At 43.6% G+C, this 18,300-nt stretch overlaps 1 protein-coding gene across 1 annotated transcript in view; it reads right to left on the bottom strand.

The window, feature by feature from the left end:
- Window positions 1-1,524: 1,524 nt before the first annotated feature.
- The window catches only part of HID1 (HID1 domain containing), a 29,201-nt gene continuing 12,425 nt past the window's right edge, over window positions 1,525-18,300 (bottom strand). The window contains exons 7-19 of the mRNA XM_066585966.1: window positions 16,138-16,360; window positions 15,999-16,055; window positions 13,948-14,088; window positions 13,753-13,843; window positions 13,467-13,618; window positions 13,286-13,364; window positions 9,779-9,943; window positions 9,182-9,409; window positions 8,082-8,215; window positions 7,713-7,784; window positions 5,140-5,231; window positions 3,842-4,000; window positions 1,525-1,651 (exon numbers count right to left, since the gene is read on the bottom strand). Of these exons, the coding sequence (XP_066442063.1) occupies window positions 1,588-1,651; window positions 3,842-4,000; window positions 5,140-5,231; window positions 7,713-7,784; window positions 8,082-8,215; window positions 9,182-9,409; window positions 9,779-9,943; window positions 13,286-13,364; window positions 13,467-13,618; window positions 13,753-13,843; window positions 13,948-14,088; window positions 15,999-16,055; window positions 16,138-16,360 (1,657 nt within the window). The 3' untranslated portion in view covers window positions 1,525-1,587. The remainder of the gene's footprint in view (window positions 1,652-3,841; window positions 4,001-5,139; window positions 5,232-7,712; window positions 7,785-8,081; window positions 8,216-9,181; window positions 9,410-9,778; window positions 9,944-13,285; window positions 13,365-13,466; window positions 13,619-13,752; window positions 13,844-13,947; window positions 14,089-15,998; window positions 16,056-16,137; window positions 16,361-18,300) is intronic.

Below are 18,300 nucleotides of genomic sequence, written 5' to 3' on the forward strand. Positions count from 1 at the left end.
CATACACAGACAGCTGTTTCACAGGGTTTGCCCCTCATCAGTGTGCAGTAGGTTTCGGCTTGGCTACCGAGAGGCCTGTGACATAGGTCAGGAACACTATCTTTTCTCCTTAGGGAGAGCACCTAGAATGTGAGTGAGGAGACTTAGAAGGCCATTCATGCTCTTCTGGGTAATATGCAAATAAGGAAGGTGGAACAATACCCCTGCAGTGCCACCTATTGGAAGGCAGCATTCCTGCAAGTCAATGTTAGACTCTTTATTGGTTGCAAACAGCCAATTGCAGCATGTCTCCTCAGCTTTAGGCCCACATTTATTAAGACAGTCATGTCTTATGGTAGGCCGCTTAATAAATTTGACACATCTGAGATTCTCATAAATCCAGAAAATCAGATCTACGTCAGGCCTAGCAGGTGTTGATTTTTGTCAGAATTTGTACAATTTTCTGCTTAACCAAACTTTGTCTGAAACCACGCCTATTCCTTATAACCACACTCACTTTTCGAATTTGGTAAGTGATAAGTCAGACGTTTTTGCACAAAATTTCTCTGCACCCCTTTTCAAAAACTGGCGTAAACTGGTTAATAAATGTGGGGCTAAGGGCTCATGCACACGAACGTATTTACGCAGTATAATACGCATGTAATACGCTGTGATTTCATACGCAGTATATCCTATCTTGGTGCGTATTACTTACCGTAACCGCCCATTGAAATCGATGGGCATGCGTAAATATGCGGAAAAGTTTTTCCGCATGAAATAAATGGAATTTTGTGTGCTTTTCTTTTTTTTTTTATATGCGCACAAATACGCACAAATCTATGCATGTAAAAAAATTGCTGATAGGCAGAAAAATGCAAGGTGTCCGTATATATTAGCCTGCGAATACGCGAAATACATGTATGCACCCCAAGTGTGCTACTATATTCTAGGAACTCCGATCAGGAGTGTAGGAGGTGTCTGTAGACACACGATGACTGTGACCAACAACCACCATTATGAACGCAGCTTAGAATATATTCCAGACTGTAACTCAGGATCAGTACAATATATATAAAGCATCTAGAAACTCACCAGCTTTTTTATGTAGAGCCCATCTATGACGGTCAATGGTGGCCATGCTTTTAAAGGTCAATCTGGTCAATGTAGGTCAACCTGAACCATCACATGGAGCAAATCATGAAGCATGAATTTCATTAACATGAGGAACTGTTCTTTAATACAGGCTCAACACTGACCCATAGACAGGACAATGCGGGCAAACAATACCAGTGTAGCAAGAACATAGTGTAAACTTGGCTCCGGTGACATAGGGCCCATTATAATGCTGGCAGGGAATGCCAGAAATCATAATTCAAGAGCAGCTATAAAGTTTTCAACTACAACTAAATTAATATTTAAAACAAAAATATAAAAGTAACAGACGCTTATCAGTAGTACACATGGTGCGATATGCCGTCTTTCCATGAAGCAGGTAGTGTAGTTTGGTATTAAGTAGTCAATAACTCGAGCGCCTGGGAGGGAACATCTTATGACGAGACTTTATTAACTTCATGTACAACAGGTATACAGCAGTGGTTAATATAATGTCTAAACCCTCTGGATTTCAAACAACTTCACATCGGTGTCGTACCAGATTGGAGGATCCATGTTCCTGAAAAAGAAAACCAGAGTCACGGACTTCAATGCATACGTGACTAAACGGGTTCTCCATGACAACAAAATTAATGGCCTATTCTCATGAAATTCTGTCAATACCAAATCAGTGGGGTCCGATTCTCAGCAGCTGCACCCTCCAATCATTGTGCATGGTATTGGAAATCACAGTATCTTAGTTCCATTCAAGTGAATGGGACTAGCCCACAATACCAGGCATAGCCAATACCAAAAGTATGGAGTTATGCCCGGTAAAGAATGAAGCCAACACTCCATAAAACATCTCATCACCGGGAGTGCTGAGACTTGGACTCCACAATTCTTATTTGTACCCCTTTAAACGGAATCATAAAGCGTTCATTACACCACGTATACTCCAAAGCCAGAGGTTTTATGAACCTTTGATAGCATTCACATTAGAACAGCATGGAACAGAAGAGCTTATATAGATGCCAAGCCACACTTGGGACATATTCATACATTGATCCCTTGTATTAAACGTCAAGTTCGACAAGATGCAAGATGTATGCCAACAAAAGTCAGCCTCTTGCAATCTAGCTACACAAGTTTAACTTTACAACGACCCAACTGCATGAATCTCAGCAAAGGTATTTCCTGGCAAATGGCTAACATGCTCAGCCCCTGGCAAGCAGGACCTGCCAATAACTTGTACAATATCACTCCCTGCACACCGGAAGACTCCCATGAAGACTCTGCAGATTAGCAGGGACAAGGCAAGTATAACGTGGGGGTGGGCACCTCCTCTTTGAGGCACTAATAATTTGTTTTAAATCATCTTAAACTTGGGAGAAAGTGTCGGAGATGTTCTATGATGGGTCCTCTCTTTTGGGATTACTAAACAAATAATTAGTTTGATGCATTTACTTGGATCTCATTCGCTGCAAGACGTTTGCCAAGTGTAATTTACCCAATAGAGTCTTTCCAACTTACCAATGAAAAATGTCATGCCACCATCAGCCTTTCGTATACAATGTGAATTAGAATGTGCATTCCATTAATTTACACTACTACCTACCTGCACAAGTACTGTTTTAAGGGCCCCTTTACACACAAAGATAATCTTTCAAAAGATTGAAAGATCAGCGATAGTTTTGCATAAAGTATTAATAAGGCCAATTTAGACACAACAATTATCGCTCAAAAGCAATCTTTTGAGCGATAATTGTTCTGTGCATTTACACGGCAAGATGATCGCTCAAAATTCGCACAAACGGCTGAGTGCTCCAAGTGGGGTATGCAGAAGACAGCTGGAGCGCTGTCTTCTGTATACAGCTCCTTTCTTCTCTGCGCTTTTAGCTGGTGTCATGCTGAGAACTGCCAGCAGGATACCAGCAGAGAGAATCTTATCAGCGCTGCTGGCTAAGATATTAGCCTGCTCTGCTGATAAAAGTCATCGCTCATTTCTAGAAAACTAGAAGTGAGCGATAAACAAACAGTGCGTGAAAAGTGCACAATGGGCAGGCGTTTAGAAGCAACGGTTATCGTTTATAAGACAGCTTTTGAGCGATAATTGTGTCTAAATGGGCCTATAGGCACTAATTGCTATTAGTACTTTATCAGCTTCATTTGCATGCAAATGAGCTTTTGGGAGCTGTTGCAGAACTCAGCAGGAGGTCGAGCCCAGTAATTAGCTCCATTGTTCAGCCATGGGCTGTTAAGAGAAAACAATGTAATCTCTAGCACCCCATAGAGAATTTAGCACCATGGACAACAGACACAGCGTGCGGTCCTGCTTATCAGCTGTTCTGCCAAGACTGGTTTTCAGGCAGAGCTGAAATTCATCGTTCTGCCGAACAGTGAAAGAACGATTATCGCTCAAAAGATGGCTTTTCAGCAAATTTGAGCGGTAATCGTTGTGTCTGATTGGGCCTTTAGGCTTCGTTTAGACAGCCAAATTGTGAGTTGCACCCGGCAATCTCAAGTGCAACTTGTATCGGACAGCAGAAGGATCTGAGAGGACAGTGCATGTCCTATACCCGTCCGTAATATAGTATGAAAGAATATCACTGCATGTCCTACTCTAAGCAGACCATCGGGCCATGTGAAAAGCTTCATTGGTAATAATTGGTCCATGTATTGTATGTGAAATACACGGACAGCACACAAAAAACAACTGCACCCAACTGAATAAAGTTGGATTTCTATTTAATTAGTTTGATATTCTCACCTCAAGTAGATGACCCCCCACATATAGGTACGAAACCACATAGCAGTGCCAGCATTGGCTTGATATTTGCGGATCAGAATGGGATGAGGTACGGGCAGTAACCCCACCAGGGTCCCATGCTGCAGAAACTTCAAAATTTCAGACTCATCAGTTAGTCCCCTGCAAAGTACAAAACACTCACATTACTTTAAGGACACCAATCAGTTAGCAAAAAAACGGAATTCTCTATGACAACAAAAACGCACTAAAGACAATAGTTTTCACTTACATTACCTCACTGCATCTTAAAAATAGCAACTTTACAAATTATCTTGATTAAAGTGATCCTACAGTTTTGTGAATACAGCCGTGTGAGGATCTATGTAAGTAGATTGATGCAGTTGCTGCAACGGCTACAGATTGCAGGACCAGACTGCACACAGGGATGGTCTGCAATCAGCTATAACTCCCCCGCTCTGTCTAAAGGGCCATTTACATGGGACGATTACTGTGTTCAATCAAGTAAAAATGCGCTATAATCGTTGTGTCTTCACAAAGAATGTGAAGCGCTGAGCAAGAAGTCAGCAATAGTTAGCGGTGATCTGCCTGTTTAAAGGCTCTGTACAAGCACTAAGAACTAGCGGTGACATCAGCGCTTGTGCAGTCGTTTAGCGACAGTCGTCCCGTGTAAACCCAGCATTACACCTGCCAACCTGGTCCAGAGTGCTGCACAGGATTCCCTGCTCAGAGCAGGTTAGTTGTGTATATACAGTGTATCGCTGACGAGATTTCTCAGCTGCATTTTCATTATACAACCCTTCACAGAGTAGACATGGCTAAAACGTTATATTTAGAGATGAGCGAGCGTACTCGGAAAAGCACTACTCGCTCGAGTAATTTGCTTTATCCGAGTATCGCTGTGCTCGTCCCTGAAGATTCGGGTGTCGCTGCGGCTGACAGGTGAGTCGCAGCGGGGAGCAGGGGAGAGCGGGCGGGAGAGAGGGAGAGAAATATCTCCCCTCCGTTCCTCCTCGCTCTCCCCTGCAGCTCCCCGCTCCGTGGCGGCACCCGAATGTGCTACTGAAAGGAATGGGAAACATAAATAAAATAGCGCTGCATCCTGTGCTACCTGTTCTGGCAAATATGATAGAATCTGCAATGGAGACTCTGGACAGAGGACCGTTGCCTTATATTTGGTCATGTAGAAAAAAAAGTATATGTGCCAACCTGTACATACATTTTTACATGCATTTCCATCACTGCACACAACCAATGGCACCTTAGGAATCACTCCAGTAAACGCTCTCAGCAAATCTTACTTGTCAATGCAGATCTTCTCAACCTGTGGAACCAAGACCTGCAACAGCCTCATGATTGTCTGCAGGGGCAGCTTCACCTTCCAAGTCATAACCTGTTGATAAACAAGATTTGCTAGATTTTAGAACATGCATGCATTACGGAAATTCTCAAGAATAATCAGTATGGGGAGGGTGAATTGACACCCCTATTTATCATAAAGGGCTTTAAGACTTATTCAAATTGGGGTTGTAAATCCTACAAACAGAGAAAACATAGAAAATTGATGGCAGAAAAAGCCCCCCAGGTCCATCTAGTCTGCTCCTATATGATTTCCTTTCTTTTTCTCTCTTAGGAGATAGATGTATGCGTATCCCAGGCAGCTGGACTTCTTTTATTTCATTTTCCAACCTTGTCTGCTGAAAAAGTTTGTTCCAATCATCTACTACTAGAGATAAGCGAACGTACTCGTTTAGGGCAATTTCGCAATCGAGCATCGCTTTTTTTGAGTAACTGCCTACTCGGGTGAAAAGATTCGGGGGGCGGCGTGGTGGAGCGGGGGGTAGCAATGGGGAACAGGGGGGAGCTCTCTCTCTCCCCCCCCCCCCCACTCCCCTCTGCAACCCCCAGCTCACCCCCGGCGTCCCCCGAATCTTTTCACCCAAGTAGGCAGTTACTCAAAAAAAGCGATGCTCGATTGTGAAATCGCCCTAAACGAGTACGTTCGCTCATCTCTATCTACTACGCTTTCTGTGAAATAGTATTTCCCCACGTTGCCACTGATTTTCCCCCAAAAGGATCTCAGATTGTGCCCTTGTTTTAGGCCGTTCTCACACCGGCTGCTTCTTACCACGATTAGCACGATGTCCCAGTAAAACGCTTCCATTGATTTCAATGAGGTCTTGCAGACATGCAGTCGAACGCAGCATTACTAATGTCACGATTTGAGCGCTGTCAGTACTATTTCCACGCACCTCATAACCCAGCACAATGATGGGGTGTGTTAAAGCACTGTCAAACTATGTCTCATGCATTCAAAAACGCCGCTCAAAATCGCGGTGAAATTCTTCGGTCGTGAGCGGCGTTTAACTGAACGCATGTGTGAAAGTGGCCTTGGAGCTTAGTTTCTTAATCTATACCTATAACATATATGTCCTCCCTCTCCTTTCTTTCCTCCAGGCTATACAAATTAGGTTCTTCAAGTCTTTTCCTATAAATTCTGTTCTTTAGACCTTTCAACCATTTTTGTAGAACCTCTTTGGACTCATTCTTTTTTATCACTTTTCTGAACGGAACTGCTCGGCTCTGTCATTCGCAGCCATCAGCGCTGTGTAAGTAAGTGCTGTGTTTGGATTAAGCGCCAGCCAATCACAGCCGGCGCTTGATCATTCACAGCCAATCAGTGAATTCACTGATTGGCTGTGAATGATCGAGCGTCGGCTGTGATTGGCTGGCACTCGATTCAATCACAGCGCTGACGGCGGGGGATTTGAAAGCTGAGCAGGGATATGACAGTGGGAAGAGCTGCTTCAGAATTCTCCCCGCTATCATCTCCCTGCTCGGCTTTCAAATCCCCCGCCGTCAGCGCTGTGCAAGTAAGCGCTGTGATTGGATCGAGCGCCGGCTGTGATTGGTTGGAACTCGATCCAATCACAGCGCTTACTTACACAGCGCTGACAGAGATGGCAGAGCCAAGCAGAGAGGATGGCAGGGGATGACAGCGGGGGAGAATTCAAGCCGCTTGCCGCACAGACACAGATGCCGGCTGGGAGGTGTGGATGGAGGATCTTTTTTTTTACTCAGTATATACTTGAGTATAGCTTGGCTTATACTCAAGTCAATAAGTTTTCACAGTTTTTTGTGGTAAAACATATTGACTCGGCTTATACTCGGGTCGGCTAATACTAGAGTACATACGGTAGCTTCTCTAAATGCAATTAGCTTTAGTAATGAGTGAGACAGGTAGTGCAGCCATATTGGTTGCCATGCTTGTAGCAGTTTTACTGGACTTACCATAAACCACTACATTTTACACAAACCTCTGAGAATACGGGATCGTGAATTATAACTATTTATTGTTACACGGAACCTATCACAGGGGTTCATGGTGCCCGAACTAAGAGCAAAATGAACCCAGGACAGGTATGCCCATTGACCCAGTTTAGGTGTTATTCTGAAGTTCTGTGGGGTTTCAAAATAAGCACATTTAGAAGTTTTATGTAGAATGGTGCTCTGAATCAAAGAGGCAGGTTGTGCCAGCCTAACCTCACCCGCAGCATGTTCATTGACAGCTCTCTCCCTTTACACAAAAGAGGAGAGGGGTGTCAGTCAACCTGCTGCAGGCATGGAGAGTCTGAAGCTGCCCGCCTCTTGGGCTTTGAGCTCTGTTCCAAGTCAGATTTCAACGTGTACTTATTCTGCAATGCTACAATGTTTCAAAATAACACATATACAGAGGCAATAGGCATACCTGTCCCGAGTTCATGCTGCTTGTGGTTCGGGCAGCATGGACCCCTTTAAAAACTACATTATCCTACTTTCGTGATTCAATATTCCTACTTTTACTCATGTCTGCTTCCTCACCACCCTGACTCACCCAGTCTGTAGTTGGGTTCCAATGGGAGGAGGCGCTGGAGTGTCGTCTGCTCTGCCGGCCTTGAGCAGCATCCTGAAAGGATGTAATTAAGTCAAAATTAGAGACAAATCCAGATATCTCATTCAGATATACGACTGCAGATGTAAAAGTGTTTACCAGATAACTCTCAAAAAAGGCCAATGATTCAATGACTTGTGAGATATGTTCTATGACAATGCTTACTATGTCTGTTACATCATATTGCTTACATGGCTACTTTGTGCTATTCAATAAAAATACAAATCAAAATGCAATTATTACAAGAAAAAAAGAACGGGAAACTTGTATTGGACTATGCTGAAAAAAAAGAGACAAACTAAATTCACACACCCCACTCTGAGACTCGGTGTCACTCAATGGGCGGGACGAGCTGGCCGCTCCAGGTGATGAAGGAACTTCAGGGTCTACAGTTCGTAGGGTCCCATCTTCCGATACCTGGGATTTTTCGGTCAACTTCTCTATACCTGTTAGAGTGAAGAGTCAGCATAAATTTAAACAAAAATCACTGACACATTAGTCACAGCACCCAAGGATCACTGGTCATTGGGGAAAAGAAACAGCAAAAGTCTAAAGGTGCCTTCACACTTGTGATTTTCGGGTGATGTGAGAGTGAGTGAAAACGCAGAATTATGAAACCAATGATTTTCAATGGTTTTAATTTTCATCTGCGATATTTTCACTCATGTGATGTTAAAAATAAATAATTTAAAAAATTAATAAAAATCGCAGCATGTCCCATCTTTCAGCCTTTTGCTTTTTTTAATCTCCCATGCTTTCTTATGGAGCCTCCTTTTTATCACATTGCAAAGCACGAACTTGAGATTCTCGTGCACTGTGATTTTAACATTAGAAACTACTATTGTCTATCGCAAGAAAAACATGCAGGAAAATCACAAGCGGCAGCGATGTTTTTGCAAGAAAAAGCATTGTTGACGCTCAGACATAGCTTAAGCAAAGTTGCAATTTTGCTGTGATTTTTCTCACGCCGATATCGCGATCACCAGTGTGAAAGAGCCCTTAGGGCTTATTTATACGAGCATATATCCGTCGGGTTTTCACGCCCGGCTGATATACGCTCCAATCTAAACAGTTCCCCCCTTTCCTCCCCCTCACCAGCTTTCTCCTCCACTCCGGCAATTGCAAGTGGAGTGGGCAGGGTGGGGGTGGAGCTAAGGTCAGCTCCGCCCACTCTTATCATGCTATGGACAAGGGGCGGGTAGGAGCGGGAGCTTAGCTCTGCCCCTGTCCCGCTCACTCCCATTGCAAACTGCTCGGAGGAGAGAGGCAGAGAGTCGGTGAGTGGGAGGGAAGGGGTGAACTGCTTATATGGGAGTGTATATCGGCCAGCCATGAAAATCCGACTGATTTACACTCATGTAAATAAGCCCTTACAGATATAGGATATATGTGTAGCCACAAGGCAAACCTACCTGGTGTGGCTATTAAACTGGTCTTTAGGGTGCCAGGTTCTGCTGGGGCAGCGGGCCGGGAGCCCTCCATGGAGACTCCCTCTTGGGAATTGGTGCGCGATAGAGGTTCGGCAGGTTTTTTTTTCCTTTGAAGTGCACGTTGGATGGACGGAGTGTCTGACGGAAGGTTTGCTAATTGGTGAAATACATTACGTTTCCGGATGATGGCATAAACTAAGCTAGAATTACCTGGAAAGTAATAATAATGAGCATGGCTTAGATAAAGAATAAATACAACATAAATATATATATATGTATACACACACATATATATATATATATATATATATATACACACATACATATATATATTATATATATATATATATATATACATACACACACACACACACACGCACACACATACACACATACATACACACACAAAAAAAAAGTACAGAAATGAGAGCTCTTCCTGTCCGAACCCCTCTAATTGTTAGAAAGTAAGGATCCCTTCTTCCTAGCAAATGTTAGAAGTCCAGCACTGAGAGCACACAATGTAGTCATGTCTATAAAACTAAATAGAAAGAAAAAAAAAGACAAGAAAATGAAACTCACCATCAAACTGATACTGGATAATATTGTTGAAAACTTCAAGGAGGAAGAAAACGAGATGATGATTCTGTGGGGAGGAGAAGAGGAACCACGGACTGGAGAAAGCTTCAAGCAGATGCAGTAGTTTGTTAGATGCTACCATAGAAAGCGACTTCAAGTATGGAGATACTGTGCAATCAAAGGAGAAGCAGAAGTTTTTTTTTGCATAAACTAATCATCACATGAGATACCATAAATTTATTGTACAGGGTGTTCTATATGGTCATGACAGTATCAAATATGTATATATTATTTTATGCTTTGGGACTTATATTTAATAAGTGGACATGGTATTCAAAGGGTTAATGACGAGGGATCAGAGGTTCCTCTGATCTCTGATTTTAGAGCAGAGCTGCAGCTGTGTATTACAACCCTTGCCCTGGTTCTTAACACAGTCACAATAGTAGTGCCCGCACAATCAGCATGCCAAGTATGCCCGTCATAATCTGGCAAATGCCTGGCAGTCATGATGAGCATGGTTGTCGTCGGTCCTCAAAACACTAAACTATAAGCATCCATATAAACAAAAAAGTATAATTCTGAGGCAAGAGCAAAAAAAAAAAATGATAGCACATTGCACTTGGCTGTAGTAATAAAAAGCATGGATAACTCAAGTGTACTCCAAGTGCCACCTAGTGGACAAAATGGAGATCTGCTTCCAATCTCTGTGTAAAGTCTTATTGCACAGAATGACAGAGGAAAATAATAATAATCATCTTTATCTGTATAGCAAAAATGGGTTTTAAGAGAAGTCAGTGTATTGGTGGCCACAACGGCAAGATATCCCTGATCATGTGGACTTTGGCAACTTTGTGACACATCACAATTTTTTTTTAAACAAAGAGAGATTTGGGGGTTAGTGATTTTTATTCCGGTTATACAGGTGGTAGTCTAGAGTAGTTTAGCAGTCAATGCCTAATATCTCTGGTGGTGAAGGTATTAGTATAGATGGACAATATTCATGGTGGTCTAGGTTGGTTATGAGTTAAAGTGCTATTCCCATCTCATAAAGAAGTGGCATGTGATTCACGGAGGTCATAAATCTAAGACCACCAGATTGCCTGTACAGTGGTGCTCTAAGCAACTGGTCCCATTCACTTGAACGAGACTGTGTTGCAGCTCCCCTGCAGCGAAGGTAGTTGGGGGACCACCCAGAGAGAATCCCAGAGGTCAGGTCCTCACTAACCATAAAGCAATGCCATACTATAATGATACGCCATCACTATATGAGATGAGAAAACGTATTGAATTAATGATCAAATTATTTTATTATATAATATTGTGTAATATAAGGTTATTATATGGTTTAGAATAGTAAAAGGTTTAATGGAGAAGGTCTGGGCAGGAAAACATACCAAGAATTTAATTTATTGTAAAAAGGGCTGACATTCCTTACAGGCTTCAAAACTCTGGGTTTCTGCTATAGATCTCTAAATCCCTCATTTCCCTTCAAATAAGCAGTTACCTGATGAAGCTTGGCCTGCAGCCACCACTAGATGGAGCTCACTGCATAGGAATTTGCATCCGTAACATTAAAGGGGTTGTCCTGCGGCAGCAAGTGGGTCTATACACTTCTGTATGGCCATAATAATGCACTAAAGTAATATACATTGTGCATTAATTATGAGCCATACAGAAGTTATAAAAAGTTTTATACTTACCTGCTCCGTTGCTGGCGTCCTCGTCTCCATGGTGCCGACTAATTTTCGCCCTCCGATGGCCAAATTAGCCGCACTTGCGCAGTCCGGGTCTTCTCCTGTCTTCTATGGAGCCGCTCGTGCAGAATGCAGGCTCCGTGTAGCTCCGCCCCGTCACGTGCCGATTCCAGCCAATCAGGAGGCTGGAATCGGCAATGGACCGCACAGAAGAGCTGCGGTCCACGGAGACAGAGGATCCCGGCGGCCATCTTCAGCGGTAAGCATTGAAGTCACCGGAGCGCGGGGATTAAGGTAAGCGCTCCGGTAAGCTTTCTTTACCTCCCTGCATCGGGGTTGTCTCGCGCCGACCGGGGGGGGGGGGTTGAAAAAAAAAAAAACCCGTTTCGGCGCGGGACAACCCCTTTAAAATTAAACTCCATGATGTTCAGTGAGCGCCTCCTAGTGGTGGCAAAAATAATTTTAGTATTTACCTAGGGCCTCATGTTCACAGGCGTTTTTCACAGCGTTTTACGCGTGCGATAAACAGCCGAGTGATACGCGGTGAATGGAATCAATTAAAGTAAATGAACTTTCATTGAACCAGTCACATATGCATATAGACACTGCATGTAGATATGCACGAGAAATAGATCACAACATGCTTTATTTCTCAGCATACCACGCAGCGTGAGCCCAATGTTTTGCATGGGTAGCGTATGCAACACTTTCAACCACATGATTCATACGCAACACCGCTATGAAACAGTCCATATGCAGTCTCTGCCGTCTCTCACTGAGCCAGCATCACAAACACCGGTAAAACGCTCTGGGAACACCTGCAGGGTTTTACCCTATACTCATGGACATGAGCCCTAATGTTTTCCCCTCAACTGATCAGAGCGGGTTTTGGGCTACTAGAAAATGACCCTACATGTACTCTTGCATGCAGGTTCCTTCATTTACTAGCAGTTTTATAAATGGTTACATTGCATACTTTATTTACAAGCAGTGCTACACTTTTTGCACTTCTCCACCTTAGGCCTCTCTCACACGAGTGTCATTTTGATGCAGAGTAGGCATATCAAAAAATTGCGTCTAAAAGAACCAATGGCTTCCTATGGGTTCCTTTTAGACGAACAATTTTTTGACACTCCCCCCCCCCCCCAAAAAAAATTGCGCATCAATGATTTTTTTCTAACACCGACATTTCTCTGCGTTAAAAGATAAGACTTGCCCTATCTTTTGACGGCAAAACGCTGGAGACTCTATAGACACCTATAGGAGTCTATGGAGGTTGCCGGCAAAAGGGAGAGGGAAGGAGATTAGAAGCAGGTAACGCTACTAAACAATAACAGGTACCTGTTCTGGGGGCATTTAAGTCATTTAAAAGTTGTTTCGGGACTGCGGCATTATTACACCTCAGCCAGGCATGTGAATGGAAGATAAAATTGCGGAGGATAGGCGCAACTTGGTCAAAAATCATCTATGGCTGCTAACGGAAGAAGCAATGATCAAGCCGAGCAGATTTTTTTTTGCATGTCCTATTCTTTATTCTAGAGAAGAATGACTTTTGGGGTCCATCTGCTGTTCATTTTCCCCCATCTTGCATATTATATGAGCACCAGAGCTAATAGCAGCCAACAACAATTTGAATCTATGGTTGAATTTAGAGGATTGTGCAGGCTGTTGTGCTTCAGGCCACCCTGGAAACTTTGTGACTTGCTGTCTAGTTGAAAAACTTTTCATAAAATTCAGATTCAAGTGAAGAAGAAATAAACAGGATAAAACTCAATCAATGCAATTTACGCCCATTGTGATGCCCCCCACATTGTACCATTCACTATGATGGTCAGCAGGCAGTCGTATAATGGCTGTAAACGCTGGTGTCCACTGGTGATGATTTTGTGAAAAACCTGAGTAGGAGAGAAGTACAATTGTGGAAGTAGGAATATAAAGTCAGCCATTGCACATCTATACAAGACAAGTCACACATATTTGTCCTCGGGCTCACTCACTACAATAAGGAGGTCTGCGTGTGTTCCTGTAAACACCGGGATGTCCATCGGGACTCTCACAGAGTATGGCTTGTTGAGGCGAACTCCAAAATTCCTCTCTCCACTTAGCAGCAAAAGAATGAAAACTCCAATGTGCATAAGACCAACACGAGCTGCAAAAAGAAACATAGTGAGCCGACGGACGAGCATGTGACAGAAAGGATCACAGAAAGACTAAAAACGGAAAGGAAGAGGTGAGCGAAGGGGACGAGAGGCGAGAGAACAGACAACGGGGGTGCAGCCTCACACTGGTCTGCTCGGGCATCGTTCAAGAAGTACAGAATTGGAACCAGTACATCCAGGACATCGCTGCTCTTCAGAACAAAGAACAGGAACTTCTGTGGAGGGAAGAGAGGTGGGAATGTGAGAGACCGAGCACCCTACCCACTAGGCACCCCACCCAATATACCATCCATTCACTGGCTACAGACCAAATCCTCACCTTGTTAAAGTCACACAGTTTCCAGAAGAGAACCAGCAGCTCCTGGTGGAATTGGATCTTCTTGGTGGAATTTGGCAGGTATGTTTGAGTGAGTGGATTAAGGAGTAGGCGGGCGAGACCCTTCAGGATGAACTGGAAGTCCTAGGAGTAAATACAGGTTTGGGTTTCCAACTGCATGGGAACAAAAGCAGAGCTGACTACACTTTCCTATACAGGAGGTAACCCCAAAAAATCTAGGCTGTGCGGTTTACTTCTTTTTAGCCCCTTAAGGACACGGCCCATTTCGGGCATAAGGACACAATGATTTTTGGGAGATTTTCATCTCCACCTTTTAAAAGCCTTAACTTTTTTTGTTTTCCGTCGATGCGGCCGTACCAGGGCTTGTTTTTTGTGTGGCGAGCTGTAGTTGTTATTGCTGCCATTTTTGGGTATATAGACTATATTGTAAAACTTTTATTAATTTTTTTATGATAGCAAGGAGAGAAAACACTTCAATTCTGCCATTGCTTTTTTTTTTTTTTTTTTTTTATTACAGGGTTTATCATGTAGCATAAATGAGACAACACATTTATTTCTGCGAGTCAATACGATTACAACGATACCAAAATTTGTTTTAGTTTTTTTAGGCTTTTCAACTTTTCCACAATAAAATCCCTTTTTTAAAAAAATTTTTTTTTTTCTAACTCGCTGCATTAAAAGTCCTTTAACTTTTTTAAAATTTTTGCATGGATGGAGCTCTGTGAGGGCAATTTTTGCGTGCCGAGCTGCAGTTTTTATGGGTACCCGTTTGGTGTACATACAGATTTTTTGATCACTTTGATTGCGTTTTTTGGGAGGCAAAATGAAAAAAAAATTATTTTTTACTATTTTTATCTTTTTTTTTTTACATTTTTTATATCCCTGTAGTGGATTTGTACCATAGCAGCTATGATAAAGCATTGCAGGACTTCTGTCCTACAATGCCTTATCGCTTGTAATAGCGATCATAGGAAATGGCCTGTATCTAGCGTCCCGTTTGCTAGGGCAACCTATCGTCTCCACGCGATTACATCGTGGGGATTCGATGACGTCACAGAGGGAGCGCACTTGCTTTGTGAACTCTTTACATGCCGCAATCTAAATAGATCGTGGCATGTAAGAGGTTAACAGCGGGGGTCACTGTCCTTATACACCCACGCAGTTACAGAAGGAGGCTGGCTCTGGATGGAACAGGATCTCTTCTGATCTCCCACTATCCACAGGGCGTTAGTGTACGTCCTGTTGGGGAGCCCAGGGTGGCAGTACCAATGTAATTCACTGTTTGAAGTGCAGGGCAACCCTCCGAATTCTTATGGCGTCATTAATAGGTTGCTGGTCTGCATGGTGAACTACATCTATCAGAATGGTTTGCCATCTCTGTGTGGAAGTATACACCAAGCAGCTAACCCCTTCTATATCAAGAGGTAGTGTGAGTAGCTGTCTCATCGGTGTCCCTCACAGGTACAATTAGCTCCCTCATTTGATAGTCTGCTATATGCATGTTGAGAGGATGCATTCCTTAGTCAGTAAGTATATGGCCATTTTCTGTGATTGTTCCTACAGGTATGGCTACTGTATGGCATCAGTTGGCAGCTGCTGGACGTACAGACGTGACAGTAGGCTTGGACATAATCTACGGTATAAAGAACCTTAAAGAGTGCGGGTTAGTACAGACTAAACTAAGGGTCCTTTTAGCCAAGCAGATTCTCATTTGAACAAGCGAACCACGAGTGACGTCATTGCTGACTCGTTTGCACTCGTGCAGCTTGTTTAGACTGGCAAATGCATCGTTGGCTCATTCAGGGAAACCGAAAGATAAGTGAATGAGCCAATGACGATTTTTAGGCCTGCATAAAGTGGTCAAACGAAAACCAAATGATTATCATTCGTCGATCAGCCATTGGCCATTGTTTAGATTGAACGATTAGCATTCACTTTCGCTCGCTGCTTCGGCTAATCTTGTAGCGGCCATCTACATTACGTTAACTACATTTATGCTCCCCACACCATACCAGCACACAGCATCTACTTACCTCCTCTCTGTGGATCCGTGACAGATAATTCACAAATAGATTGTCTGGTGTTGGGCTCTTTAAGAGAACAATGAACAGAATTAGTATGCGGTAAGCAGTAGTGATGACATTAGGTGCGATGAGTAATGAGGTAACTTACATCTCCCTCATCCATGGCAGTAGTAGTGGTCGTTCCATCCATGCTGGGGCTAGATGTGGTGGTGAGATCCGAGTCCAGTGTGACAATGAGTAGTTGGGCAGAGACCTCGACCAACGGCTCACGTGAATCCCAGAAAAGCAGGTGGTTATATGGTATTCCGTAACCAACAGGATCATATGCACACACCACATTCAAGAGCGATGTGAAGAGGGGTAGTGCATGTCTGCAGGAAGGAAAAAGCAAACAGAAATAAGACAGCCATTAAATAATTGCGGGAAAAGAAAATATTTTTAATTGTCCCTCTCCAGCACTGGAGTGGTGGTCGGTTTGCTCCCTCCCTAACAGTAGACAAGTTAGTTTCGGTAAGTCCCACAACTGCGGCCACTTCTGCCCGGATGCACCAGGGATGGAGTCTGGGGACCTTGTTTAGGAGATGGATGCGGGGAACATCTCTGGGATCTGCACCTATCAGACCAATCCTATCCTATTGATATGCCATTAATATTTCTAAAGGGAAATCCCTCTAACACTGATTGGTCAAGGCTGTACACCTTTTCTTGACCATCATACAAATATCTCTCTATGCAAGTCCCTTTTCCAACAGGGTTCCCAAAAATATACACACGATGACTACGAATACTTGTCGGAACGGTGGCCGACAATCTAATGTGTATGGGAGTCTCCCAGCTCTCCTCTGAGTACGGATGTCAGGTGAGATAAGGGTTACTACTAGAGATGAGTGAGCGTACTCAGTTCGGGTGTTTTTGCACTCGAGCACCGCTTTTTCTGAGTAACTGACTACTCGGACGAAAAGATTCGGGGGGCGTCGGGGGTGAGCGGGCGGTTTCAGTGGGGAGGGGGGGGGATTATTTATAATCACCTTCAGGGTAATAAATGGCATACTTAATATGGGATTCAGTTGGAGCCTATACTCAATCTATAAGTAGTCTAACACTTAGGGAAAAAAACAAGAAATAATTGTGCTCTTGGGACCTCAGCAATGGCAGCTGCAAATATATCAGCTCCATGCTGAAACCTCTTGCCAATAAGATTCCCCAATTATGTCACTACAGACTCCAATCAGATGTTTGAAGAGGCAGCGTTGCTCAAGCAAGCACTACGACCTCTTCTCAGACCTGTCATGTTACTGCTATTAATGACATTGCCTATGTGCAGCTCAGCTCCATTCAAGTGAATGGATTTGAGCGGCAATACCAGACACAGCAGCTACAAAAGGAACGGTGCTGTGTCTGGTAGTCATTGAAAAAAGTGCAGCATTTACCTGAACGTAGCCTCTTTAAACAACTGATCAGACCCCAACCAATCTACTATCAAACTACTAACGACCACTTGTCCATCCAATTTGTATGTGTGTGTGACATCACAGCACCTGTGATGTCAGTTACCGGCTCTTAACTCTGCCCCCTGATCACATGATGGTGACATCATCACAGGTCGTTTATCCTCCTTCTGTGGTGAATGAGGAATTATTGGCAGACTACATCCCCCACAAACCCCTGAGGCCTCAGGTGCTATGCATACCGCGCTACCCAGTCTGCCAGTTTGTACCTGGTTGTCAGACTATTGCACACCTCCAATAAATAACACCTCACAAATTTACACATAACGGCGCTCAACTCCGCCCCCTTATCACATGACGGTGATGTAATCACAGGTCCTTTACACATACATAGTTGGCGGTGCATATTGACCAACAATATTGAAGCATAGTCCTTCACCGCTATCTTCACATCTCCTGAACATGATAACATGTCATATCAAGCGCTAATGCTGTCAACACCAGTCCAGCCTTCATCTAATTGTCAACCGTTGTCCAGTATTGAAACACACAGTCCCTGTTGTGCAAACATGTCACCACAAAGGGTTCAACACCACCAGGAAGCTAATGTAGCTTACCCAACACCGCGACAAGCAACGATGTCACCTCAGCCACCAGCTCAAATTTGTAAATCTTATGTAGCAGATATGCGAAAGCTACGTAGCTGGGCTATGAAGTGCATGTAGCAGAGCTGTGTGTGTGACGTGCATGTAGCAGAGCTGTGTGTGTGTGTGACGTGCATGTAGCAGAGCTGTGTGTGTGACGTGAATGTAGCAGAGCTGTGTGAATGTAGCAGAGTTGTGTGTGTGAAGTGAATGTAGCAG

Source organism: Eleutherodactylus coqui, chromosome 13 (genome assembly GCF_035609145.1).
Source record: "Eleutherodactylus coqui strain aEleCoq1 chromosome 13, aEleCoq1.hap1, whole genome shotgun sequence".
Lineage (NCBI taxonomy): Eukaryota > Metazoa > Chordata > Amphibia > Anura > Eleutherodactylidae > Eleutherodactylus > Eleutherodactylus coqui.